Source organism: Monodelphis domestica, chromosome 4 (assembly GCF_027887165.1).
Source record: "Monodelphis domestica isolate mMonDom1 chromosome 4, mMonDom1.pri, whole genome shotgun sequence".
Taxonomy (NCBI): Eukaryota; Metazoa; Chordata; class Mammalia; order Didelphimorphia; family Didelphidae; genus Monodelphis; species Monodelphis domestica.
Window position 1 is genome coordinate 360,979,951 of NC_077230.1, and position 27,997 is coordinate 361,007,947.

At 39.8% G+C, this 27,997-nt stretch overlaps 1 protein-coding gene across 3 annotated transcripts; it reads right to left on the reverse strand.

Annotated features, from left to right (window-relative positions):
* On the reverse strand, positions 1 to 27,997 carry TMEM35B (transmembrane protein 35B). Of its 3 annotated transcripts, XM_007492775.3 has the most exons (4): positions 27,849 to 27,997; positions 25,634 to 25,761; positions 9,234 to 9,414; positions 1 to 878 (listed from the first exon to the last, which is right to left on the reverse strand). In XM_007492775.3, the coding sequence occupies exons 1-4, from the start codon at positions 27,856 to 27,858 to the stop codon at positions 769 to 771; spliced, it is 429 nt and encodes a 142-aa protein (XP_007492837.2). In that variant the 5' UTR covers positions 27,859 to 27,997; the 3' UTR covers positions 1 to 768. The 3 variants fall into 3 exon arrangements, with proteins under 3 accessions (XP_007492837.2, XP_007492836.2, XP_016277974.2); XM_007492774.3 differs by lacking the exons at positions 25,634 to 25,761; positions 27,849 to 27,997 and adding an exon at positions 25,158 to 25,434 and having other exon boundaries at positions 9,234 to 9,411; XM_016422488.2 differs by lacking the exons at positions 25,634 to 25,761; positions 27,849 to 27,997 and adding an exon at positions 25,158 to 25,433.

The following is a 27,997-nucleotide window of genomic DNA, read 5'->3' on the forward strand; positions in this document are numbered from 1 at the left end:
TGTGTGCTAAGGCTGGGCTGTATTTCCCACTTTATTATTCACCTTTCCAACTTCAGAATCTCCCTGCTTGTCTTTCTTCCCACCGTCCTTCTTCCCTCTTTGGATGCCTGTTTCCTCTTCTGAACTCAATGATGGTTTTCATTCTCCATCCCCACAACTCCCTGATTTTCTTCTTTCTGATTGGAAACTTACTCTTTTTTAGTAGGATTTTGCTGTAGTATGACACTTGGCCATAAAATGCACCTTCTTGATATATGGAAGGAAACCTAAGAATGACTTAAGGGAGAGGTTTTCCATTCTTTAAAGTTGAGTCAATGTCTTGCTTTGTGAATTCTGAGTGGTTTTCTTTATACTGAGTTGTTTTAGAATGAGGGAAATCATATACACATATGCAAAGACTTAACCTTAAAAACAGAGGTGGATGGGTGAAATGAGTAGAGGGCAAACCAGGAAGCAAGAGCTGGAGAAAGCAGGGAAGCCTTTCCCATAGATAGAGAGGGAAATGCATTGGGGATTGTTCCCTAGGGCAGGGAAAAAATAAAGCAAACCCAGAATCAACTAGTTCAGGGCCAGAGGTTGGATTCATGTAGTTGTGTGTTCCAAAGACGTCCTTGTCATCAAATCTACAAGGGAAAAAAATTTGCTAGGCCAGAGATACTTCCATTTTCACCCTTCTGTAATTGTCCAGCTCCCAATGAAGATCCTGTACCTCTTTCTACCCTCTCTCCTAACTTTCTCTACAGCCCTTCATTCAATCTTGGCCTTGGCTTAACGATAACAGAAACGAGTATTGAGCAGAAGCAGCAGTCCCAAGCAAAGAGTTACAGGTGCATATGCAATCAGAGACTCCTTTGATATCAGCAAAGAGTAGAATATACCTATAGATGGAAGAAAGAATAAGGCAGAATTCAATAATATAGCATTTGGAAAACTGGAAAGGATAAATTACTTAGGAAAGAACTGTTAGGAAACTGGAAAATCATCTTGTAGAAATTAGACTTAGATCAATATCCTAGCCCATATTCTATAAGACATTAAAAATGTATATGTGACCTTAATATTAAAAAATCATAATATAAAAAAGTACAGGGAAAACAGGTTACATACCTCTTATAGATATGGGTAGGGGCATTCTTTTTTAATTACATATTTTATATTTTGTTAAATATTTCTCACCTATATTTTAAATGTTTTTATCATTCATTTTTTAACATTCTTGAGTTCCTAATTTTTTCCTTCCCACCTATTCTTCCTTCAATCATTGAGAAGGCAAGCAATACGACATCAATTATACATGTGAAGTCACACAAAACATTAATTCCACATTAGCCATATTACAAAAATAAAAATACAAAAAAGCAAGAAAAATGAAGTGAAAAAATATTCTTCCTTCTGCACTCAGAGTTCATCAGTTCTCTCTCTGGAGATGGATAGCATTTTTCATCCTGGGTCTTCTGGAATTGTCTTTGATTGCTGTCTTGAACAGAGTAGCTAAGTCTGTTTCTGTGTAGATGGTTCTCCTGATTCTGCTCATTTCACTCATATATTCCTTCATCAGCTCATATATTCCTTCCCAGGTTTTTCTGAAACTACCCTGCTCATCATTCTTAAAGCACGAAAATATTCCATAACAATCACTACACACAAAGCACGACCTTTTCAGTCATTCCCCAACTGATAGACAACCCCCTTGATTTCCAATTCTTTGCCACCACCAAAAAAAAAAAAAAGCTGTTATGGATATTTTAGTACAATTGGGTCTTTTTCCCTTTTCTTTGATCTCTTTGGAAAACAGGCCTAGTAGTGGTATTGTTGGATCAAAGGGCAGTATATATGCAGTTTTACAGTCATACTTTAGGCATAGTTACAAATTGTTCTCCAGAATAATTGGACCAGTTCATAAAACTGGGAGATATAATCTTAACTAAGGAAGAGATAGAGGTAATTACAAAAGATAAAATAGATGACTTTGATCACTTGAAATTGTAGAGACAACATTAATACATCTAGAATAAGAAAGGAAGAACTAGAATTAGCAAAAAGATCTTTATGACAAATTCCTCTGAAAAATGTTTGGCATCCAAGAGCTATAAATACTTAACAGTTATGTGTTGTATATAATCCCAAAAGCCATTCCCCAATAGATAAGCAGAAAAAATATATGAAGAAGTAATTTTAAACTAATAGAAATTATATGAAAGAATTCTACAAATGACTAATAATAGGAGAAATGAAAAACAAAACAATCCTGAAGTTTCACTTCACACCCTACAAATTTGCAGAGATGACAAAAAGATGGGAATAGTCAAAGTTGGAGAGGACTGTAGTAAAATAGGGCCACTAGTGCGTGTTGATGGAGCTGTGAATTAAGTATATATCCTGTTTTAAAGTTAATTTGAAATAATGCAAATAAATTAACTAAAATGAGCTTACCCTTTGACCCAAAGATTCTACTACTAGGCTTGTGCCCCAAGAGGGCCACTGAGAAGAAGAAAGCTCTTGTTCTTATTAAAATCTCATTTGAAAAGCACTTTTTAGCAAAGATAGAAAAGTACCTGAAATAAAATAAATGCCCATCAATCAGAGAATAGATTGTGTGAATACAGAGAAGCATTGGAAAAGCTACATAAACTGATGCATAAGAAACAATCAAAGCCAATAACTACAACAGAAGTGGAAAAAGCAATACCTCCCCAAAATCAAAACACAATGATGCAAATTTGCTTTTTTGCATCAATGATATTAAACTATAAAGAATAAGTGTGTCTCCAAAGTAGTATATGAGAAGATACCCCACTCCTCCTTTTGTAGAGGGAGGAGAACCATAGATGTGGTACACTGAAAATATTTACACATTGTTCAATGTACTGATCAGTTTTGCTGATTTTTTTCTTTTTCTTTTTCCTTTTTCTTTTTTTTTGGTCTTTAAACATACTGTTATATGGGGTGGGTCCCCATATAAAGAGCCATCTAAAGGGGGAAAAGGGGAGAATTTTGGTGAGTAAAAGTCAGTTAACCAGCACTATGCCAGGCATTTTGGGGGGTGAAAAGAAATGCCAAAATAACAGTCCCTGACCTCAAGGAGCTCACTCTCTAATGGAGGGGGGAAGACAATTGCAAACAACTATGTACTAAAAAAGGCATACTCCTCCCTCTAGCCATTTCACTTGGTGATGTCAGCAGCTCCAAGCTTCTCCTTGCAAATGATTCTTAGATTGATTTGTCCAACACTCAGTTCTCTCCTGACTACCTCCTGAATGGTTCAAATTAGATGTCTCTTAGATAATCTTAAACTCAGCATGTTCAGAACTGAACCTATCTTTCTTGCCAAACTTTTATCTTTTCAAAACTTCCCTAAATTGAATAGGGTACTACTATAATCCCAACCCCACTAGATCTAGGTGTCATCCTCCACTCTTCATTTTCTCTCAATCCGCATATCCAATCAGTTACCAAATCCTATTGTTTCTGTCTTTATAAACATTTCTAATATGAACCCCCTTTTCTCCTATGATACTACCACAACCCTGGTGCAATTCCCCATTACTTCATTCCTAGACTATTACAACAGCCTGCAGGTTTGTCTCAAAGCTCTTCTATTCCAATCCATCCTCCCTCAGTTGTCAAATTGGTCTTCCTAAATTACATGTTTGGCCATGTCACTTCCCCCCTCTCATTCCAATTCAATCAACTCTAGTGGCTTCCTGTCACCTCTTAGATCAAATATAAAATTCTCTGTTGGGATTTTAAGACCCTTCATAATCTAAACCCTTTCTATCTTTCCAATCTTCTTATACCTTACACTTTGCCCTCCTACTCTCTGATCCAAAGGCAACAGATTTCCTTGCTGTTCCTCATAAATCCCAACTTTGAGAATTTTCACTCACTGTTCCCCAAGCCTGGAACCCAGTAGATGGAGCCAAGATGGCAGCTTAGTAGCAGCAAAAGCTGAAACCTCTCTGAGAATCCTTCCAAACCCAAGCCTGGAATTCTCTCCTTCCTCATCTATTCCTGCTCATTTCCCTGACCTCCTCCAAATTTCAGCTAAAGCCTCCCCCCCTTCTATAAGAAGTTGCTTCCTGGTTCCCTTTAATGCCAGCACCTTCCTTCTATTGATAATCTCCTATTTATCTTATTTCTTCATAGTTATTTGTATATTATCTCCTCGATTAGATTGCAAAAGTAGGAATTGTCTTTGCTTTTCTGTGTATCCCCAGCATTTAGTATAGTGTCTCGCATGTAGTATTGTTGTTGTTCAGTTGAGTCTGAGTCTTCACGACCCTCTGGATGGTAGTCCCCTAAGCGTTCTGTTCTCCACTATCTCTTGAAGTCTTTCCAAGTTCATGCTCATTGTTTCCATGACATTATCTGTCCCATCTTTTGCCATCCCCTTTTCCATTTGTCTTCAATCTTACTCAACATCAGAGTCTTTTTGAACAAGTTCCATCTTCTCATTGTGTGGTTACGGTATTTAACCTTCAGCTTCAGTATTTTACCTTCCAGGGAAAAGTCTGAATTAATTTCTTTAAGTATTGGCTGATTCAATCTCTTTACTGTTCCAAGGACTCTCTAAAGTATTTTCTAGCACTACAACTCAAGTGTCAATTCTGGGGGGCAGATAGCTCAGTGGATTGAGAGTCAGGCCTAGAGACAGGAGGTCATGGATTCAACTCTGGCCTCAGAAACTTACTAGCTGTGTGACCCTGGGCAAGTCACTTAACCCCCATTGCCTAGCCCTTACCACTCTTCTGCTTTGGAACCAATACACAATATTGATTCTAAAATAGAAGGTAAGGGCTTTAAAAAAAAAATGTGTCAGTTCTACAGTGCTCGGCTTTTCTTATAGTCCAATTCTCACAGCCATACATTACTAATGGAAAAACCATAGCTTTGACTATATAGACCTTGTCAGCAAGATGATATCTCTGCTTTTTAGTATACTGTCCAGTTGTGCCATAGTTTTCCAAGGAGCAAGAACCTTTTAAATTAATGGCTGCAGTAAGCAACTATAGTGATCTTTGAACCCAAGAATATAAAATCCAACACTGCTTCCATTTTTTCTCCTTTTTTAAGCCCTTCCCTTCTGTCTTAGAATTGATACAAGCTATCTATATTTATATCTATACTAGCTCTCTAATATCTCTCTATGTATACATATATAGATGATATCTATATATCTATACTAAGTATGGATTCTAAGACAGATGACTGATAAAGGCTAGGAAATTGAGATTAAGTGACTTGCCCAAGATCACATAGCTAGAAAGTGTCTGAAGCCAGATTTGAGCCTAGGTCCTCCCAACTTTAGGCATGGCACTCTTCTACTGTGCTATCTAGCTGGCCTTCCCTCTATTTCCCAGGAAGTAATGGGATCAATTGCCATGATCTTCCTTTTTTTGATGTTAAGCTTCAAGCCAGCTTTTATACTCTCTTCTCACCCTCGTCAAGAGGTTTCTTAATTCCTTCTTTACTTTCTGTCATCAGAGTGGTATCATCTACATATCTGAGACTGTTGCTTTTTCTTCCTGGAACCTAAATTCCAGCTTTTTATTTCTCCAGCCTGACATTTTGCATGATGCACTCTGCATGTAAGTTAAATAGATAAGGAGACAATATACAGCCTTGCAATACTCCTTTTCCAATTGTTATGATGGGAAACCTTTCATCTTTTATCACACAATCAAACCACAGATGTTGCATATGTTTGGTTCTAACTGTTGCTTCTTGGCCTGCTTACAGATTCTTAATTATCCCTATCTTGTAAAAGTGAAAAATATCCATTGTTAAAAGGTGATGAATTTGTTCAAAGGGTGGGTGATCTCCCCCACCCCACCCCCCAAAAAAACAGGAAACCCTTTATTCTTGAAATTGCCTATTTCAACTTAATTTTATTAATATTAATTTCCTCACATTAGGAATAAAAGAAAAGTTTTGGGTTGTCTTGTTGTCATTGATTTTGGTAGAGGGGGGACTAGTATCTCTAGTAGGAGGATTTGCTGAGCCCTATTCAGGGCTTCTCATCCACCTTTGGTCTCCACTTTTTACCCAGTTCTCACCTGTGGCTCCAAGAACCTATAGAATGTGCAGTGACCACACCTTAATAAAACCATTTCAGCAGATGGGCTAAACCAAATTGAGGTTAAATGATGGGCCTCAAACCTGGAGGTGAGTTAGAAGTATTCTATTCCAAGCAAGTGAACTTTCCCTGACAAAATGGGCAGAGAAGAACAATTTGTTCCAAAGTCCATGAAAGTAGCTAAAGTAGGTGCTATGGACGTCTTAGAGCTTGGTTAGACATAGATGATGCCAAGGACATCCACTGCATCCCAGGCCATCACCAGTTGTCCTGACTTTTGTCTTGCCACTGAACTTTGATGACTCTGGAGGAAAGAATGACTTTGTGCAATTTACCTCACTAAAATCCAATTCCCAAGTCAAGACACCATTGGTTGTGATGTCAGTGGTCTTCTTTGACACGAACTTCAACAAGTTTCCAAGAAGACAAGTAAGATGACATGGTACTCTCCTATCTCTTGGAGGACTTGACACATTTTATTGTGACCAACATAGGCAAAGGCTTTAATGTGACTACATAATGAAACAGAAGCAAATGTTTTTCTGGAACTCCATTGCTTTTTCCATAATCCAGTGAATGTTGGCAATTTGGTCTTTAGTTCCTCTGCCTCTGAAAACTAGCTGTGAAGAGAGTAATTCTCTCTTCACATATTGCTGAAGCCTAGCTTGCAGAATCTTATATATAACTTTGCTGGTGTGTAAAATTAATGCCATTATGCAGTCATTTGAACATTCTTTGGCATTGCCCTTCTTTAGGATTGGGACATAAATTGATCTTTTCCAATCCAGTAGCCACTGTTGAGTTTCCCCAATTTGTTGGCATATTAAGTGTAGCACTTTAAAAGGAACAGCATCTTTTAGGATTTTAAATAGCTCAGCTGGAATTCCATTACCTCCAACTAACTTTATTGTTAGCAAAACTTCCTAAGGCCCTCTTGTCTTCATTCTTCAGGATATCTGGCTCTAGATCAGTAACTCCACTTTATAGTTATTGGTGATGTTAAGGTCTTTCTTGTATAGTTTTTATGTGTATTCTTGCCACTTCTTAATCTCTTCAGCTTCTATTACTTTCCTACCATTTTTGACATTAACTATGCCCACTTTGCATGAAAATTTCCCTTGATATCTCTAATTTTCTTGTAGTGATCTCTTGTCTTTCCCGTTGTTTTCTTCCGTTTCCTTGTATTACCCAGTTAAGAAAACCTTATCTCTCCTTGCTGTTCTCTAGATTTCTGCATTTAGTTGAATGTACCTTTCCCTTTCTCCTTTATCTTTCACTTTCCTTCTTTCCTCCGATATTTGTCAAGCCTCATCAGAAAGCCATTTTGCTTTCTTGACCTTCTTTTTCTTTGAAATGTTTTTTGTTGCTACCTCCTCTACACTAACACAAACTTTTGTCTATAGTTCTTCAGGCACTCTCTCTACCAGATATAATCCCTTAAATCTATTCATCACTTCCACTTCATATTCATAAGGGATGTTATTTAGGTCATACCATATGGTCTGATGGTTTTCCCTACTTTCTTCAGTTTAAGTCTGAATTTTGCAATAATAAACTCATGATCTGAGCCATACTCTGCTCCAGATCTTGTTTTAAATGACTATATAGAGCTTCTCCTCCTTTGACTACAAAGTATATAATCAATCTGATTCTGATGTTGACCATCTGAGGATGTCCATGTTTAGAGTCACTTTTGGGGCTGTTGAAAAGGAGTGTTTGCTGTGATCAGCTAGTTATCTTGACAAAACTCCATTAGTCTCTCCTCTGCTTCATTCTTACTTCAAAGCCAAACTTGCCTGTTATTTCAATTATCTCCTGACTTCCGACACCAGCATTCCAATCCCCTATGATGAATGTAATATCTGTTTTTTGATGTTTCTTCTATTGTAGGTCTTCATAGAACTGATCAATCTTGGCTTCTTTGGTGGATCAGCATCTCCACCACATAGTAGGCACTTAATAAATAAATTCATATTATCTGACTGATTGATGGAGACAAACCAGAAAGCTACACTTTAGTAGCTGAGTCATGAAGTGATGAGGGTTTGGACCAGGGTGGTTACAAAATGAGGCAATATGAAAACACGGAACCCAGGGATGCAGACACTCCGCTCAGAGCTATCACTTTCAGGCTGCTCCCACATCCCCAGCTCTCCTTAGATCTAGAAACACTAGCTTCCATTTATGAGGCACATTCATAATCTCCTTGGAGCCTCACAACCGCTCAGGGAAGGAAGTAGTGAGACTATTATCTTCATTTTATAGATAATGAACCCAAGGACAATGAGAGAGACTTGCCCAAAGTCACACAGTCAATGAATTACCAGCCTTTAATCAAAGCTGCCTGTCCAATACAGCACAGTTAAGTGTCTGGGGTAGGAAAAGAATCACGAAAAGTCCCTGGTCCTTCTTCCTCCCCAGCCAGACAACAATTGGAAGAGTGGAAGTGGGAGCATGAAATTAGAATGTGGAAGTGGGAGGGTCAGAGAGGAAAAGAAGGAACTGGAAATGCCAAAATCCTAGCCAGAAGACCAGAAGACCTGGTCTGAGTCAAAATGGCTGGTTTCCAACCTGGCAATGCCTGTGCTCAAACATAAATGTAGCTATATAATTGGTGTCATATTGCTTGCTTTTTCTCAGTGAATGGAGGAGGGGAAGGAAAAAGGGGAGAGAATTTGGAACTCAACATTTTTTAAAATGAATGTTCAAAGTAAGTAAATAATTGGGGTGAGAATAAAAAGAAAAGAAAAAAAAGAAAAATAGATGTAAGTCATCTCAGTCTAGATCTGGGCTTCTTTCTTTTTGAGTCCTTGGCTCCTTGGACAGTTTGGAAAAGCCTATGGACACCTCAGAATAATATTTTTCAATGCATAAATTACAAAGGGTAGCAAAAGAAACCAATAATATGGAAGTAAGTTATCCTTCTTAATAAACAAAGAAATTCATTAACCCCAAGTTAAGAACTCCTGAACTAAACCCTAGAGGACTCCCACTCTTAAGTGGAAGAGAAAGGAAGGGCCATTCCAAAGGATCAGAAAACACACACACACACACACACACACACACACACACACACACACACACCCTCAGTGCCCATTAGTCAATCCCAGGCTTGGATCACAACCCCCACCAAACCTCAACCCTGACCCCAGCTTACCCATCATAAGGAAGATGAGCACAATGTTGCTGAGTCCCTGTAGCAAGGGGTTGCCCAGGGCCAATAGGAAACCACCCGTAAGTTCCATCCAGCCCACTAAAATCAGAAGGTTTGCAGGACTTAGTTTGTAGCCCAAGAAATGCTCTGGAAACAATGAGGTTAAGTGCTCATGCTGGACCTTCTAGAAAAGACAAAAAATCCATCATTCAGTAAGGAAGGATGTATTGAGCCTTATCTGTTAAGAAAACTTTGGGTGCCCATCCAAACTGTTTGCCACAGATGGGATAATAGGGCAGACAAGAGGGAAAAGCATTCCACATCTCTGTGTTTTGAGTCCCTTTCCCAGTTGTGAAAGTGGGTGCTACAAGATGAAGAAATGCATGAGTAAATGAGTGAAAAGAGCATTTCTTAAGCATTATAGGCAAAGCATTGGGCATATAAATAAAAAAGCAAGGCAGTCCCTACTCTCAAGGAGCTCACATTCTAACTGGAGGTGAGGGAAGACATACACATAGGAGGTTTCAGTTACAAGTCAGAAGACTTTATTTTATTTTTTTTTAAACCCTCACCTTCCACCTTAGAATCAATTTCAAGGTGAAGAGTGTTAAGGATGAGGCAATGGGGGTTAAGTGACTTTCCTAGGGTCACACAGCTAGGAAGTGTCTGAGGACAGATTTGAACCTAGGACCTCTGGTATCCAAGCCTGACTCTCTATCCACTGAGTCACCCAGCTGCCCCCAACTTTATTTTTTAAGCCCTTACCTTCTGTCTTAGAATCAATACTGACTGTCCGTTCCAAGTTCCAAGTTCCAAGAACAGTTCCAAGAACTGTTCCAGTTCCACTGCAGAACAGCAGTGAAGGCTAGGCAATAGAGGTTAAATGACTTGCCCAGGGTCACACAGCTAGGAAGTAGCTAATATCAGTTTTGAACCCAGGACCTCCCATATCCAAACCTAAATCTCTTTCCACTGAGTCATCTAACTGTCCCAAGTCGGATGACTTTAAAGGCCTTAGAGGGCAACAGCAAAATACATGGTAATTCATCTTCTTTAAAATAATTTCCACAGACCTGAACGCAGGAAGTCTTGGGTTCAAATCTGCCATCGGACACTTCCTAGCTATGCAATCCTGGGCAAATCACTTTCCCTCAGTTGCCTAACCCTTATTGCTCTTCTGCCATGGAACCAATACTCAATATAATTTTAAGACAGAGGGTAAAAGTTTGTTTTTGTTTATTTTTGTTCTTTATTATTTTTATTCAACAGTGGTATTAGCTCATGGATTTTTTTTAAACCCTTACCTTCCATCTTGGAGTCAATACTGTGTATTGGCTCCAAGGCAGAAGAGTGGTAAGGGTTAGGCAATGGGGGTCAAGTGACTTGCCCAGGATCACACACAGCTGGGAAGTGTCTGAGGCCAGATTTGAACCTAGGACCTCCCGTCTCTAGGGCTGGTTCTCAATCCACTGAGCTACCCAGCTGCCCCCAGCTCATAGATTTTTAATCATTGTGTCTTGTGGAGATTAGCACCTCCATAAGACTACAAATATACAAGAAGTATGCTATTAGATACACATTAACATTTATAATATAGCATATGTTTAAACAGAAAAAATAATAAACAGGAACGTTTTAGAAAATAGCATTGATTATGAGCTGCACTTTTCCCCTTTTTTCAAATTTTTTTATTTTTTCAATTACATATAGGAACAATTTTTGACAGTTGTTTTTTGACATTTTAAAATTCAGATTTTCTCCCTCCCTCCCTTCCCCAAGGTGGCAAATAGTCTGAAGTAGATTATACTCGTATTTTCATGTAATACATATTTCCATATTGTTCATGTCATGATAGAAGACACATATCACGCATACAATAGAAATCTCATGAAGGAAATATGGTGGAAGTTGGCATGTTTTGATCTGTACTCAGACTCCAACAGTTCCTTCTTCAGCTCTGGATAGCATTTTCATGATGAGTGCCTTGTGATTATCTTAGACATTTGCTTTGCTGATAATGGTTTAGTCCTTCACAACTAACCATCATATAATATTTCTGTTGCTGTATACTTTGTTTTCCTTGTTCTGCTCACTTCACTTTGCACTGGTTCATAGAAATCTTTCCATGCTTTTCTGAATTCATTCTGTTCATCTTTCCTCATGGCGCAATTGTATTCCATTACAACATGCACCACAACTTGCTTATCCAACCCGTCAGTTTCCAATTCTTTGTCACAACAAAAAGAGCTGCTAAAAATATTTTGGTACAGGTAGGGCCTTTTCCCTTATCTCTTTGGGATACAGACACAATAGAAGTATTGCTGGATCAAAGAGTATGCTTAGTTTTGTGGCCCTTTGAGCCTAGAATTTTGCTGTCCAGAATGGTTGTATCAGTTTACAGTTCCACCAACAGAACATTAGAGTGTTCCTATTTTCCTACATTCCCCTAACATTTATCCTTTCCTTTTTTGGTCATGTTAGCCTATCTGGTAGGTGTAAGGTGGTTATCTCAGAGTTGTTTCAATTTGATTCCTCTAATCAGTAATGATTTGGAGCATTTTTTCATATGACTATGGATAGTTTTAATTTCTTCCTCTGAGAATTACCTATTCATATCCTTTGACCATTTTTCAACTGGGTAATGCTTTGTATTCTTATAAACATTAACTCGGTTCTTTATATATTTGAGAAATGAGGCTTCTGTCAGAGAACCTTGCAATAAAATTTTTTTTCTAAATTTGTTTCCCATTTAATCTTGGTTGCATTGGTTTTACCAAAAGGTTTTAATTTAATGGAAATTATCTATTTCATTTTATCATGATGTTCTCTATTTCTCATGTGGTTGTAAATTCATCCTTTACCCATAAGTTCTGACAGTAAACTTTTCTACATTCCCCTCACTTATTTATGGTATCACCCTTTATTTCTAAGCTGAATATACATTTTTACTTTATCATGGTGTACAGTGTGAGATGGTGGTTCACACCTACTGTCTACCATACTACTTTTTAGTTTTTCCAGCTGTTTTCATCAAATAGTGAGTTCTTTCCCCCAAAATGTGCATCTGTGGGTTTATTGAACACTAGTTGCTATGGACTTTAACTGCCATGTGTTGACTATCTAATACATTTTATTTCATTGACCCACCACTCTATTTCTTAGTCAGTACCAGATTGTTTTGTTGACCACTACTGTATAGTATAGTTTGATATCTGGTATACCCAGATCTTCTTTCTTTGTAATTGTTTTCATCAATTTCTTTGATATTCTTGGCCTTTTGTCCTTCCAAATGAACTTTGTTATTTTTTTCTTTTTCTACAAAATAATTTTTGGCTAGTCAATTTGTACAGCACTGAATAGGCAAATTAATTTAAACTGTGGTTTTCTTTTTTAAAAATCCCTTACCTTCCATCTAAGAATCAATATTGTGTATTGGTTCCAAGGCAGAAGAATGGTAAAGGCTAGGCAATGGGGGTTGAGTGACTTGCCCAGGGTCACACAGCTAGAAAGTGTCTGAGGTCAGATTTAAATCTAGAACCTCCCAACTCTAGGCCTGACTCTCAATACAGTGAGCCACCCAGCTGTCCCTATTGTTTTCATTATATTGGTTTAGCCTATACATAAGCAATTAATGTTTTTCCAGTTCGTTAGGTCTGATTTTGTGTGAAGAATGTTTTGTAAATATATTCATATTGTTGCTGAGCTTATTTTGGTGGGTATAGCCCCCCAAGTATTTTATAAGTCTTGAGTCATTTTGAATGGAATTTCCTTTTCTAACTCTTGCTGTTGGATTTTGTTGGTGGCAAATATAAATGCTGATGATTTACATGGTGTTAGTTTGCATCCTGTAACTTTGCTGAAGTTAGTTGTTCCATTAGTTTTTTGCTTGTTTCTTTAGATTTACCATCATTTCTTTTTTTTATTTGAGATTTTTAATTGAATTAATTAATTTAGAATATTTTTCCATGATTACATGATTCATGTTCCTTCCCTCTCCTCCTCCCATCCTCCTCCAGTAGCCAACAAGCAACTCCACTGAGTTTTACATGTGTCATTGATCAAGACCTATTTCCTTATTATTGATATTTGCATTAGGGTGATCATTTGGAGTCTACATCCCTAATCATATCCCCATCAAACCATGTGATCAGGCAGTTGTTACTCTTTTGTGTTTCTCCTCCCACAGTTCTTTCTCTGGATGTGGATAGTATCTTTCTCATAAGTTCCTCTGGATTGTCCTGGATCATTGCATCGGTGCTGGTAGAGAAGTACATTACATTCAATTTTGCCACAGTGTATCAGTCTCTGTGTACAATGTTCTCCTGGTTCTGCTCCTTTTACCCTGCATCAGTTCCTGGAGGTCGTTCCAGTTCACATGGAATTCCTCCAGCACAATAGTATTCCATCACCAACATATACCACAATTGGTTCAGCCATTCCCCAATTGAAGAGCATCCCCTCATTTTCCATTTTTTTGCCACCACAAAGAGTGCAGCTATGAATATTCTTGTACATGTCTTTTCCCTTATTATCTCTTTGGGATTTACCATCATTTTAAATGTAAAGAATGATAACTTTGTTTCTTCATTGCCTATTCTAATTCAGAAAGCAAAGGTTTAAAAAAATCATTTCTACTGATATAATCATACACATTTCTGACAGCAAAACATTTGACAGTGCCAACAACTATTACTGTCTTTCTTCACATTTATTTAGCACTTTGAGGTTTACAAAATCTGGTTCTGAATTGATCATCTGCTTCTATTTAGAATCAGAGAATTTCAGAGTTGAAGAGGACCTCAAAGGACCTAAAGTCAGCTCATACTTGAGTAGGAATCCCCTCTACCTTATCTCTAACATGATATCTAGGATCTGCTCAAACATCTTCAGTGACACTGGAGGAAAGCACTACTCCCAAGACAGCCTGTTCTGCTGCTGAACATTTCTAAATTGTTGAAAAGTGTCAGCTTAGTTGGAACTAAAAACCCCTTCTTCCTGAACTTGTCCCCTTTTCTCCTAGTTTTGCCCTATGCAGCCACGAATAACAGTCATTCAATCAGTCACTTACCATATACCTGACAGTAGGCTAAGTGAGAGGATAGAAAAGCAAAAAATGGAGCAGTCTCTGCCCTCAAGGGCAAAGACATTCGATCAGGAAAGACAATCCCACTCCTATCATAGTCCTAATATCTGAAGATAACTGTCATGTCCCCTTTCACTGAACTAGAATCCACAATTTTTTCTCCTCATTCCTCCATTCTTTTCTTCTCCAGAATGAACACCCCAGTGCCTTCAATTGATTTTCATATAATACATTCTTTTTTAATTCAAATTTATTTATTAATTTAGGATATTTTTCCATGGTTACATGATTCATGTTCGTTCTCTCCCCTCCTCCCACTCCTATCTCATAGCCAACAAGCAATTCCACTGGGTTTTTCATGTGTCATTGATCAAGATCTATTTCTGTATTATTAGTATTTGCACTAGAGTGATCACTTAGAGTCTACATCCCCAGTCATGTCCCCATCGACCCATGTGATCAAGCAGTTGTTTTAATTCTGTGTTTTTGCTCCCACAGTTCTTCCTTTGGATGTGGATAGTGTTCTTTCTCATAAGTCCTTCAGAATTGTCCTGGATCATTGCATTGTTGATAGTAGAGAAGTCTATTACATTCAATTGTACCACAGTGTATCAGTCTCTGTGTACAATGTTCTCCTGGTTCTGCTCCTCTCACTCTGCATCAATTACTGGTGGTCGTTCCAGTTCACATGGAATTCCTCCAATTCGTTATTCCTTTGAGCACAATAGTATTCCATCACCAACATATACTACAATTTGTTCATGAGATACATTTTTAGGCCTTTTCAGGACTCTCTCCTTTAGATAAGTCTCCTAAAATGGGGACACTAAGATTTGAACACAATACTTAAGATATGGTTTGATCAGGGCAAAGGACAGCAGGACTATCATCTCCCGCATTCTGAGCAAATAGTCTCTAAATACTGCCTAAAATCCAGTAAGTCTGTAGAACTGATCTTGGAGTCAGAGAGACCTCAGTTCAAATCCTTCCTCAAACACTAGCTATGTGAACTTGTGTACATCTGTTTGCTTCAGTTTCTCCAACTGTAAAATTTTAAGATCTCTAATAGCACCTGTCTCCCAGGACTGTAGTGAGGATTAAATGAGATATATGAAAAGTGCTTAGCACTGCACCTGGCACATAGTAGGTGCTATGTAAATACTAGCTGTCAACCTCATCATTATTAACCAAAGACCCAATAAGTCTATGGAACTGGCCTTGGAGTTGGGGAGAGTAGGGTTCAAACTTCACCACTGATTTATAATAACTTTGTGATTGTAAACAAGTCACCCAACCTCTCAGTGCCTGAAGCAACTCTATTCAAGATGGTAAAATTGTCAGATCGTAGAGAGATTGTAGGCCTATTGCTGATGTGAAATGGCTAAAGAGTTTCTTCCCTGGGAATTCCCTACATCAAAGAAATCACAAATATGAAGAGAGGGGTTTAAAGATGGAGTTGGTTTTTTGACCACTATATCACACTGTTGACTTACACTGAAGTTGCACATCCCCTGCGTTATCTAATTAAATCATCCCCTACCCTACACTTGTTCAATTGATTTTAAACAAAAAGTGTAGGACGTGGCATTCCTGTTAAATTAATCTCCAAATATGGGAAGCCAGTTCTACAACTCAATAAGTTATTTCTCCCATCAAGCTTCATGACATCTGTATAGATGGTTAACTAGATCATCTTCATCTTCATCATTACTAACAGAGGCCTGAAGATAGAGCCCTTCAGCTGCCCTGACATGAGGGAATTCTTTCTAATTGTATCTGCATTCAGACTATGAAATTACCAAGAGAACATGTTGGTGTAATATGTCATTCTCACTGGATACCAGCCAACATGGCATTAGCGGATAAAGTTTCATGATAATTATAGCTAATAATAAGTGGAATCTTAAGATTACGGCTAATATAATAGGATAAAAATCTAAGGTTTGTAAAGCTTACTATGCATTACCTCATTTGGTCCTCACAAAAACCCTAAGAGATAGGTGCTATTATTATTCTATTTTATAGATCAGGAGTGAGGCAGAGACTAAGTGATTTACCCAGAATCAAACAGTTGATAATTGTCTGATACTGGATTTGAACCCAGGTCTTCCTTACTCTAAGACCAGAATTCTATCCATGGGACTACCTAACTTCCTAAGAAGATACAAATAATAATAGCTAGCATTTATATAGTGTTTTCTATGTGCAGGCACTTTGCTAAGAGCCTTGAAATTGTTACCTCATTTGATTTCCACAACAATCCTGGGAGGTAGGGGATATTAGCATCTCCAGAAGAAGAAACTAAGGCAAACAGAGGTTAAGTGTCTTGCCCATGGCCATATAACTAACAAGTGTTTGGAGCTGGATTTGAATTCAGATCTTCACTGCCATCAAGGAGTTGAAATTCTTGGGGGAAGAGGAGAACAGCATGTTCACAGTTTCCAAAGAAATAAATATGAATATATGCAATGAATACCAAGTATTTTTGGGAAACAGAACAACTACAGGAATCAAGAAAGTTATCTTTAAGGAGAGACACATGAGCTAAGTTTTGAAAAGAGCCAGGGATTTCTTTTTAATTCTGAAGCATTTATTTTTCTTCCTTCCATACAATTCTCCCTTCCCCCAAACTGGAGGAAAAAGAAAAGTAAAACTCTTGCAACAAATATGGTCAATAAAATAAATTTCAACGTTGACTGCATCCAAAAATATGGCTCAGTCTGTACCCTGACTCTGAGTCCATCATCTTTCATTTTCTTTCAAACCATTACCTTCTGTTTTAGAATCAATACTATGTATCAGTTCTAAAACAGAAGAGTGGTAAGGGTTAGGCAATGGGGGTTAAGTGACTTGCCCAGGGTCACACAGCTAGGAAGTTTCGTCTGAGGTCAAATCTGAACCTAGGGACCTCCTGTCTCTAGGCCTGGCACTCTTATTCACTGAGCTACCCAGCTGCCCCTCCATCATCCTTTTGTCAGGAAGTGGAAAGCATCCTTGGTCCTCTGGAACCACAGTTGATCACTGTGTTCACCAGAGTGAATTTTAATAAACCTTTTTAAGCACCTATTAAGTACAAGAGGATACATTGTCTAAGATGACATGCCATTCAAGCAGGTAATATTCTTTTGGGAAAAGAACATGTTCACAGTTTCCAAAGAAATAAATATAAACATATGCAATGTATACAAAGTATTTTGGGGAAACATAACAACTAGGGAAATCAGGAAAGGTCTTAAAGTTTATTAAGTCTTTCAAAACTGTTCAGTTTTACAATGCTAATGTTACTGTATAAATTGTTCTCCAGGGATTTCCATGTGAACTGGAAGAACCTCCATGAACTGATGCAGAGCGAAATGAGCAGAACCAAGAGAACATTATACACAGAAATTGAAACAATCATATCAATAGACTTTTCTACTAGTAGAAATACATTGATAAAGCACAATCCTAAGGGACTCATGAGAAAGAACGTTATCCACATTGAGAGAAAGGACTGTGAGAGTAGAATTGCAGAAGAAAAATATGATTGATCACATGGTTCATTGGGTGTGCGATTGGGGTTTTGGTTTTGGAAGATCACTCTATTGCAGGTATGAATGATATGGAAATGGGTTTTGAACAATGGTGTATGTATAGCCCAGTGGAATCGCTTGTCGGATCTAGAAAGAGGGGAGGGGGGGAGAAAGGAGGGAAGCAAGAGAAAATTAATCATGTAACCATGGGAAAATATTCTAAATAAATAAATTTTAAAAACAAAAAATAAATTTAAATTTTAAAATAAATAAATTGTTCTCCAGGTTTTGCTTACTTCATCAATATATATAAATCTTCTCAAGTTTCTCTGAAATCATCTCTTTCTTTATTTCTTACAACACAGTCTAATTCTATTACAGTCATATATCAAAATTTCTTCAGATATTTCCAAATTGATGTTCTTTGCCACCACAAATATTTTTCTTACATATAGGTCTTTTTCCTCTTTCTTTTATCTCTTTTGGGTTATAAGGCTTATATTAGTATGAGCTCTGTGGCTCAGTAAGAGAAGTAGATATGAAACAGGAAGAGCTGAGTTCAAATCCAGCCTCAAGCACTTACTAGGCAAATCACTTAACCATTAGGTCTCAGTTTCCACATCTGTAAAAAGGGATAATAACACCTACTTCTAGGGGCTGTTGTGAGAATCAAGGGAGATAGCATATGTCAAATGCTTTGCAAAATCTAAAGTATTATATATGTGCTATCATTATCAAAGAGTCTGTAAATTTTAGTAACTTTTGGGGAACAGTTCTAATTGCTTCTCAGAATAGCTATACCAATTCATTGTTTTTTGTTTTATTTAAAACCCTTACCACCTTTCATCTTAGAATCAATACTTAGCATCAGTTGCAAGGCAGAAGAGCAGTAAGGGCTAGGCTATGGGAGTTAAGTGATTTGCCCAGGATCACACAGCTGGAAGTGTCTGAGGCTATGTTTGAAACCAGGACCTTCCATCTCCAGACCTGTCTTTCTAGCCACTCAGACATCTAGCTGTCCCCTGAACCAGTTTATTGTTAATTTTACAATGTGAGCATTTGCTTTTGAAAATCAGTAACTACTATAAATCAGAGCTTGATTTATTGTTTTGTTGATTTTCTAGACTTAAGAAAATGAAGGGGATAGAGTTAATACTACAGATTAAATGAAAAAAGTTTATCCTTTGTACTTTTTTGGGATATTCAGCTATTAAATATTTACCAGTATACCCCTGGTATTACAAAGCTATGAAGAGGGGGGACAGAAAATTATGTACGGAGAAGAGCGAGTATGTAAGTAGCCAAGAAAGGTAAGATACAGTCAAATTTTCAAGTCCCTTACATGTCCAAAAAGGCAATTTATATTTATTGTAAAGGCAAAAGGGAGGTAGCACCATAGTGCAGAGCAGGAACAGTCAGGAAAACCTAAATCCAAATCCTGCCTCAGACACTAGCTGTTTGACCATAACCTGTCTGCCTCGGTTTCCATAACTGTAAAATGAGGATAACAATAACATCTATCTCCTAAAGTTGTTGTGAGTCTCAAGCAAGATAATATATTTGTAAAGGATTCTGCACAGTATCTGGCTAAATTAGTATATAATAGATGCTTAATAAATGCCTGTTCCCTTCCCTTTTCCCCAGTTTTAATTTTTTTTTTAATCTCAAACTTGGGAAATAAAATTAACCTTTCCAAATACAGAGCAGAGCAAGATGTTTGTACATGAAGCTGAGAATCTCTTTTTTCCTAAAACTTGTTTAGCCTTTTAAGCAAATAATAAATTCTTAGTCTGTATTTCCTCCTCTCCCTCTGTTCATTTTTGTGCATTTTAAAAAAATGTTCCAATCATCTTCTTTTCTTTGTTTACTTTGTTTCTCTTCCTTTTTTGGACAACCCTAGCTCTAGCCCTCTTTTCTTTCCTATCTCCCCTCCCCTATTAAAAAGAAAAAAAAAACCCTTGTAACAAACATACATACTTAAGACAAATTCCCACATTGGCCATCACCAAAAATCTGCCTTGTTCTGCACCCAGGGTCCATTGTCTCTCCTTCACGATGTGGGTTGTGGCTTTGAACCCTGGTCCTCTGGAATCCTGGCTGGTCATTGCATCTGTCAGAGTTCTTAAGTCTTTCAAAGTTTTATTTCTTCACATTGTTGTTATTATTTTATAAATTATTGTTTACTTCTGCTCACTCCACTTCATTGATTCATTCTCTGAAACTATCCCTTTGAACATTTCTTATAATGTCATAATATTTCATTGTATTCATATATCATCATTGGTTCAAACATTTCTCAATTGATTGTATTTTCCACTTCTTTGACACTATCAAAGCTCCAAAAAACATTTTAAAATATAGGTCCCTTTCTTTTTTCTTTGATCTCTTTGGACTGTAGGCCTTGTGATGTTATCACTGGGAAAAAGAATATATGCATAATTTAGTAGCTTTGTTTTCCAGAATGACTGGACCAATTCACAGCTCCACCAACAATGCAATAGTGTACCTATTTTCCCACAGTTCTCCAATAATTGTCATTCTCTTTTTTCTGTCATCTTTTGTCAGTCCAATAAGTAGAACCTCAGAGTTTCCATTAATATGATATATGAGGTTGTTGATAGCTTGGATTTCTACATCTGAAAATTGCTGCTTCATATTCTTTGACCATGTATCTATTATGAGAATGGTTCTGCCACAGAAGCTTAAACAAAGAAGTCAAATGGTTTGCCTCAGTTTACTCATCTGTAAAATGGGGATAATAAGAGCAGCTACCTCCCAGAGTTGTTATGAGGATCAAATGAGATAAATATGTATGGGGGGGCTGATTGTAAACCCTCACTTTCTGTCTTAAAATCAATACTAAATATCAATTCCAAAGCAGAAGAACAGTAAGGGTTAGACAATTGGGATTAGTGAAGTACTTTGCAAACCCTACAGCACTAAATGCCAGCTACTGCTGTTATTCTTATGAATATCAGTGAGGCAAGCTATGAGGATGATGGGTTGGAGAGTGGACAGGTTGGAATCAGGAAGAAAAGCTAGGAAACTATTACAGTGGTCCACAAAGAAATGATGAGGGCATGAACAAAGGTGGTTCTGGTATTCCTGGAGAGAACAGAATGGATGAGAGATGTTGTGGAGATAGAATCCACACTATTTTGTAGTTCTGGGAAGGGGTAGGGGCTCTGTTATTTAAAAAAGAGCATATAGAATAAAGAAGGCTGCCTAGGTTGTGTGTTTAGGTGACTAGATTTGTGGAATCCTCCACAGAAACAAGAAAGTCAGGAGAAAGGTCAGGTTTGGGAGGAAAGAAAATTAGTGCTTCTGTTTAGAACATGTTGAATTTAAGATGCCTGTGAGACATGTAAGTGGAGATGCAAGGCTGGAGCTCAGGAGACATATAAGGCTAGATGGGTGGATTGGGGAATTATCTGCATAAAAATAAGAGCTAAAACCAAGGGAACTGATGAGATCACCAAGAGACAACACTTGGGAGAGAAAAAGGCCCAGGAGAGAGCCCTGCAGTATACCCACACAACAGGAACAGGAAATAAATAATAATAATTGATCTTTATATAAAATTTGGAAGTTTGCTAATCACTTTATGTACATGACCTCATTTCTGTCTTCACCACAACCCTCTGAAGTACTATTAGTTTCACTACCTCCATTTCAGAGATGGGTTTTGAACCAAGTTCTTCCTAACCTCAGGTTTACTAAACCACTATGTCTCTCCAAAAAAACTAAATACCAAAAAATGCAGAGTAATTTCAAGAAGGAAAGAATACTAAAAGATGGAGAGAAATTTTAAATTAATTCCCCAGAGAGGGCTTTTATTAAAACAGGAGTTCTCGAACTTTCTGGTCTCAGGACCCTCTTAAAAATTATTGAGGATGGGAGCAAATAGGTAGCTCAGTGGATTGGGAGATAGGCCTAATGATGGGAGGGTCCTAGATTCAAATCTGACCTCAGACACTTCCTAGATGTGTGACCCTGAGCAAGTCACTTAACCCTCAATGTCTAGCCCTTACTACTCTTCTGCCTTGGAACCAATACACAGTATTGATTCTGAAATGGAAGGAAAGAGTCTAAAAAAATTTTTTTTATTGAGGGCTCCAAATAGCTTTTGTTTATATAGGTTTTATCTATAGATATTTATCATATGAAAAATTAACCTTACTATTTTAAAAATAACTTTGACCTCATGGACTCCCTGAAAGGGTCTTGGGGTTCCCTTCTAGGGCTCCTTGTCCACACTTTTGAGAACTACTGTGCTAAAGTTATCTCTATGTTCCCTTCTAGCTATGACATCTCAAGATTCTATGTCCAAGGTCCAAAATGGAGTAATCGGCAATGCTAGTGGCTAGAATGCAGTACTCTTGACTCCTCCTAGTTCAGGGCTTCTTCTATTCAGATGATCTCAGAAAGGTTCTGACATAAATATTGGCTAATGTGGCCTAACTAGAGAGCGAGAAAATTTCAACAGAATTGGAGGAAGGATGGGTAAGTAGGTTGAAGTAACCTAACATATTTTTTATAACCCTCACCTTCCATCTTAGAATCAATATGATGTTTCAGTTCTAAGGCAGAAGAGTGGTAAGGGCTAGGCAATGGGGGTTACGTGACTTGTCCAGGATCACATAGCTAGGAAATGTCTGAGGTCAAATTTGAACCCAGAACCTCCAATCTCCAGGCTTGGCTCTCTATCCACTGAACCACTTAGTTGCCTCCTGACCAATCCTTACACACCTCACCATCATCCCATGATTTTACTCTTCCAAGAAATTTAGGTCTTTTTCCAAATAGGGAAGGTTCCCAGGAACCCCCATGGGCTGGGTACCTGATACTGATGCAGGGGATGCCATAGGTATCTGAAGTCTAATGACTGTTTCCATTCTTTCAGACAACTGCTCCCACCCCTTTTCTCTGCCCCTTCCACTAAACACCTCTTTCCTCTGCTAAGGAATAATACCAAAGCCCCTGACCCATCTTGGGTAAACTCTGTTGCCAGTCCTGCCTGCTTTGTATTATCCTCCAGCCCATCCACACTTGAAGAACTGCCCAAATAGCACATCCTCCCCTAAACAAAGCCAAGAAGTGAAGGTCAAGGCCCAGGGGATCAGGTAGCAAGGGGAGGGAAAGGTAATAATCTCTACCTACCCTCTCCAATTCCACCCCTACCACGCATTGCAGGGGGTTGGGGGGATGACCTTCCCAAGACCATCTGAAGATTCGAGGAACAGATCTTCCCTTCCTGTAAGGAGACCCAGGGGAGCACTGTGGTACCCTAAGGAGGAAGCCAAAAGAGCTGGATTCTGGTCCCAGCTCTCCAGCTTAACTCATGAGTAACCCAGGAGACAGCAAGAACTGAAGGAAATTGCCCATTCCCTCATCTCTCAAATGTGGACTAATAACTCCTCTCCCACAGAGGTGTTATGAGATTCATAAATATACCCTAGAAGCTATATAAAGATTCCAACAGAAGCAAGGAGTAATTTTCAACATCGCTGGAGAAGGCTCTTCTATCACCAAAGTCCAACAGGGCCACGGAGAATTCCACACCACTCTGAAGCCAAGGGACTTGAGGGAATTCACTTCAGAATTTATTATAGGCTTAAGACTGGAAAAAATACAAAGATCTTCAACAGAGTCAGTTCTTGCCCTCAAGAATCTTATAGTCTACTAGGGTTGGGGGGCAGGGTGCAGAACAACATGGACACAGATAAGTTGACTCAAAAGACATACAAAATAATTTCAAAGGTAAGGGAAAGCACTAACAATTGTGGGGGGTGAGGGGGGACAGGGAAGGGCCTCCCATAGGAGATGGCATTTGGGCTAAGGTTTGGTTGGGAGTTTGTTTTTTTACATTTCTACCATACCTTTTAAAAAAAATTTTTTTTAATACAATGATTTTTTTCCATTACAAGTAGAAACCATTTTTGACAATTATTTTTTTACATTCTTGGATTCAGTTTTTCTCCCTCTATCTTCCCCCAATCTTAGGCAGTAAAGAATCTGATATGGGTTATATCAGTGCTTTCATGCAATACATATTTCCACATTGTTGAGCTAAGTTTTAAAGAGATTCTAACAGGCAGAAGTGCATGGCAGAGCATTCCAGGAATGGAGGGGGAAAGGAGAGGGAGACCAGCCTGTGCAAAGAAAGAAGGTGATGTTATATGGGAAATAGTAAGGAGGCTAGAGGGAAGGAGTTATCACCAAGTTCAAATTTTGCTCTTGGGGAAGAAGTAGAGATCCTCACCCTTTCCTTTCCCATCAGACAGACCCCTAGGAAGCTGGAAAAATCCATTACTATCATTTGTTCAGATTTAACCCTAGATGCCTCTACCTGCCCTTACCAGGAGAGAGTATGGGGACTCCCATACTCCCAACTCGAGTGTTTCCCCAACTGTAAAATGAATAAAAATAATTAAAACTAGCATTTCTGTGGCTATATTTAGGTTTGCAAAGGGTTTCACAAACATTACCTCATTTGGTCCTCGTAGCCACCCCCGTGAGATAGGTGCTGTTTATTACCCACATTTTACAGGGAAAGTGAGAGCACGGAGGCCAAGAGACTTGCCCAGGGTGACACAGTTAGTGTCGGAGACCACAGTTGAACTCAAAGCTTCCTGACTTCAAACCCAGAGCTTTCTCCACTATTGGATTCTGGATTTCTAAAATTTCTTCTACCTCTGACACTCTTGGGCACTAGGAGCTCTCGAAGATACAGAACAGTCACACCTGTGTTAAAGTCCTGACTCAATTGTGACCTCAGGGTAGACGTCACCGAGGCTCTCTTCTCTCATCTGTAAAAAGAGGGGGTGAGGGTTGCGCGCAGAGGTCCCTTCCAAGTCTCTATTATCCTATGATTCCTTCTCTCTGAATGCTCACAAGCAAAGATCCAAGCAATGTGTATTGCCAAGACACCTTTCGGTCTCTGGAGGCACAACCCACCTGGAGGGAGGGGCACTGACCCTGACCTGGTCTACCCTATCATTCGACCCATTTCTCTCTTTTCTTGGTCACCACGCCCAAGCCTGAATTATTTTCGGCCACTAAAATAGGCGGATCCCATGGTGGTTTAACGTATCTCCGCGGGAGCAGGGTGGGAGCGCTGCCAATGTGGCCAAGACTACCTCTTAGTTACAAGAGGGGAAAGTAAGGGGGGTAAGCGAGATCCCGACTCCTAGCTGGCGACCCCAACCCCCTCCCCGGGGCGCGGCAAAGAGCAGCGCAATGCTGCCAAAATCCCGGCGCTCCAAAGGCGCGAGCGCGCTCGCACCGCCCCCGTCCTTCTGTAACCGCCCCCGGCCCCCGCCCGCCGCTCACCATCTGCTGGTACACTTCGGCCGAGAGGCTACACTGTGAGAGCTTGACCGTCCCCACGATCATGAAGAAGACCCCCAAGAGCCAACGCAGCGCAAAAAACACGATCATTATGACCACGTTGCGTGATCTGGCTGCTCTGTTTGCGCTGGATGATCTGTTTGCGCTGGGTGCTCTGGATGCACCGGGTGCGCCGGATGCGCTGGGTGCGCGGGCCGCCCGGGGCGACCGGGCAACCTGATGGGTCTCCAGACCAGCTGGGGGACTGCCCGCGCCCGACCCTGCCCCCACCCTATCTTCCCACCCCACCCACGGGCCCCGCCCTCTACTTCCCTTTCTGGCGCTAGGCACACTGGACGCGTCCCAGCCTCCCCACTCCTTTAATTTGCCTGGGCCCAAATTGGGGAAAGAGATGGAAGAGAAATGAAAAAGGGTCATTCCTGGTCCCATTTTACAGGGCAAGAAACCGGAACTCTAACCTTCAAAGACCAGCTTCCAAACTGCTGCCTAGCAGTGCCTAACAGGGAGAGAGGAGGAAGAAGCCAGCTGGCCCGGCTACTGCTGTGGCTCCGACAGATTCCCAAAGGTTCTAGAGACATCGAGAATTCTGTAGGATCAAGGATATACAACAAAATCACCCTCTATGTGACCTGGAGCCAATCACCTCCCCATTGGGAGCTCTTTCCTCGCGTGTAAAACTAACTAGGTGATTGCTCTAAGACTCCTCATGCCCAGCCCTGACAGACGGATCTTGTTCATCTTGGACATTCTCTGCTCTAAGGCTCCCTGCCCTCTCCATCATATTCTAAGGCCCCTTCGATGTCCGACATTGTCTATTCTAAGTCCCTTCCAGATATGACAGCCTCTGTTCCGAAAGCTCTCCCAAATCTGACATTCTCTATACGAAGGTCCCTCTCGGTCCTTCATTTGGGCTCTAAGTCCTTTCTGCTCTGACATTCTATGTTCTAAGCCCCACCCAGCTCTGACACGCTGTGTTCCAAGGCTCCCTCAGGGCTCTAACATATTTTAAGGGCCCTCCCAGCCCTGACATCCTCTGTTCTGAAAGCCCTACGGGTTCTGAGATTCTGTGTTCTAAGGTCCCTTCTATCTTTCGACATTCCAAATGGTCCTGCCCAGACCTTCTATGAGCTAAGATCCTTCCCGCCTCTCACATTCTGTGTTCGAAGGTTCCTCCCAGTGCTGACATTGTGATTAAAAATGGGGATAATAATCCCTGTCCTGCCTCTCAAGGCTGTGGTGCGAAAGCACTTTGTAAACTGTTAAGCGAGACAGAAATGGAAATGTTTATTTTTATTCTTTTGTCTTCCCCTGAAACACCCTGACTCTCCCTTAGTTTTTCCTCTGGTAATTAGAGAGGGGAGGGTGTTGGGGCCTGAAGTAGCCATCATCCCCTCTTTTCTCCTTAGCTCTTTCTTGGTTCTACCCTTTCTTAACTGCACTACATTTGAGGGCCCCCCACCCACCAGCACCCAGCAGCATCCTGAGCCTCTAGGTGGTATGCACACAAAAGGAAGCAGATGAATGGAAAATTAAAATGGATATGATAGCAGAACTACAATATGACCTACCAGCATCATACAAATTTCATAAGAAAAAAACAGTGGACATCGAAATGGATTTAATTTGGTCTTCTTTTTAAAGACCCCAAATTGGAAACAGCTTAAAACTTATTTAAAATGAATTTAAAAATTTATATAAAAAATGGTGATTTAGATATTTCCCATTCTTGCAAAGAGTCAGCCCCTTGCTGCCTTTGCCAGGAAGGCTGATTTTGTTTGGGGGCTTCCAGTACTCAGCAGCAGCTCTGGTCCCAAATGCAGCCCTTAGGGGAGGAAGGCAGGAGGCCTGGCTTTGGAAGAGGTGCCTGAAAACAGTGCATTCCTCTGGAGCTCCAAAGGGCCAAGCTTTGTGGACCCAGCCCTCCCAACAGCTCCTCTCCTACCCGGCCTTTCAGTCCTAGCAACCTTGGCTTTTCCATTCTGCAACCCAGAGAGGAAATAATGAGTCACACATCGCCTGTCTCCATGGAAGGCCCCCTCTCCCCCACCCCCTTCCACCCAAAAACCCCAGTCACGTGGAACATCTTGCATCAAGGCAGCTGAGAGAGGGTTTGGAAATTTTATTTTGGGTGATAACTGCTGATTACCAAACCAACTGAGGCAAATGAAACTTTCAAATGTTCTTGCTTTCTCTCTGGGTCTGCCTCCCTGAGTGTGTCTGCCTCCTCTTTCTTCACCCCCGCCTCTTAGAATCCCTCGCTTCCTTTAAGGCTCTCCTACACAGAAAACCTTTCTTGATCCCCCCTTCGGGTTGTTAATGTTCACTCCCTCCTCAAATTATCATGTGTATACTTATCTGCTTTCATGTTGTATCCTGCCCACCCACTCTCACCCCCAAACCCCCAGAAGAAATCCAAGCTTCTTAGAGGGAAGATCCATTCCTTCATTATTGCTTTGCATCCCCATCACCCAGCATAGCATCTCTGAGTGCAGGAGGCATTTAATAAATGCTTGCTTGGCTTGGGTTGCATTGGATTTGTCTCTCATTCTCCATATCTCTCCATGTTGCTGCCTCTCTCTGATTTTCTGTCTTTTGATGCCTCTATTTCTCTAGGGGACTCTGTCTCTCATTGTCTGTGCCCATGTCTCCCTCCTGGAATTGCCATCGTCTCACCATTCCTCATCTCTGTCTCTCATGGTTTTTGTGTCTCACTACTTAGGTGCTTAGGTCTTTCTCTCGGTCTCTCTCATCTCTATTTCTCAGTCACCCTCTTGGTATCTCCATCTCTCGAGGTATTTATTCCTCTCATTGTTGCATCTTTA

Excerpts from the sequence above, each read along its gene's own strand:
- TMEM35B (XM_007492775.3), bottom strand. Across the intron at positions 9,415-25,633 it reads TTGGAAGCTGGTCTTTGAAG|AAGGTCCAGCATGAGCACTT; the intron begins GTTAGAGTTCCG and ends TGTCTTTTCTAG. Across the intron at positions 879-9,233 it reads GCTCATCTTCCTTATGATGG|GTATATTCTACTCTTTGCTG; the intron begins GTAAGCTGGGGT and ends TTCCATCTATAG.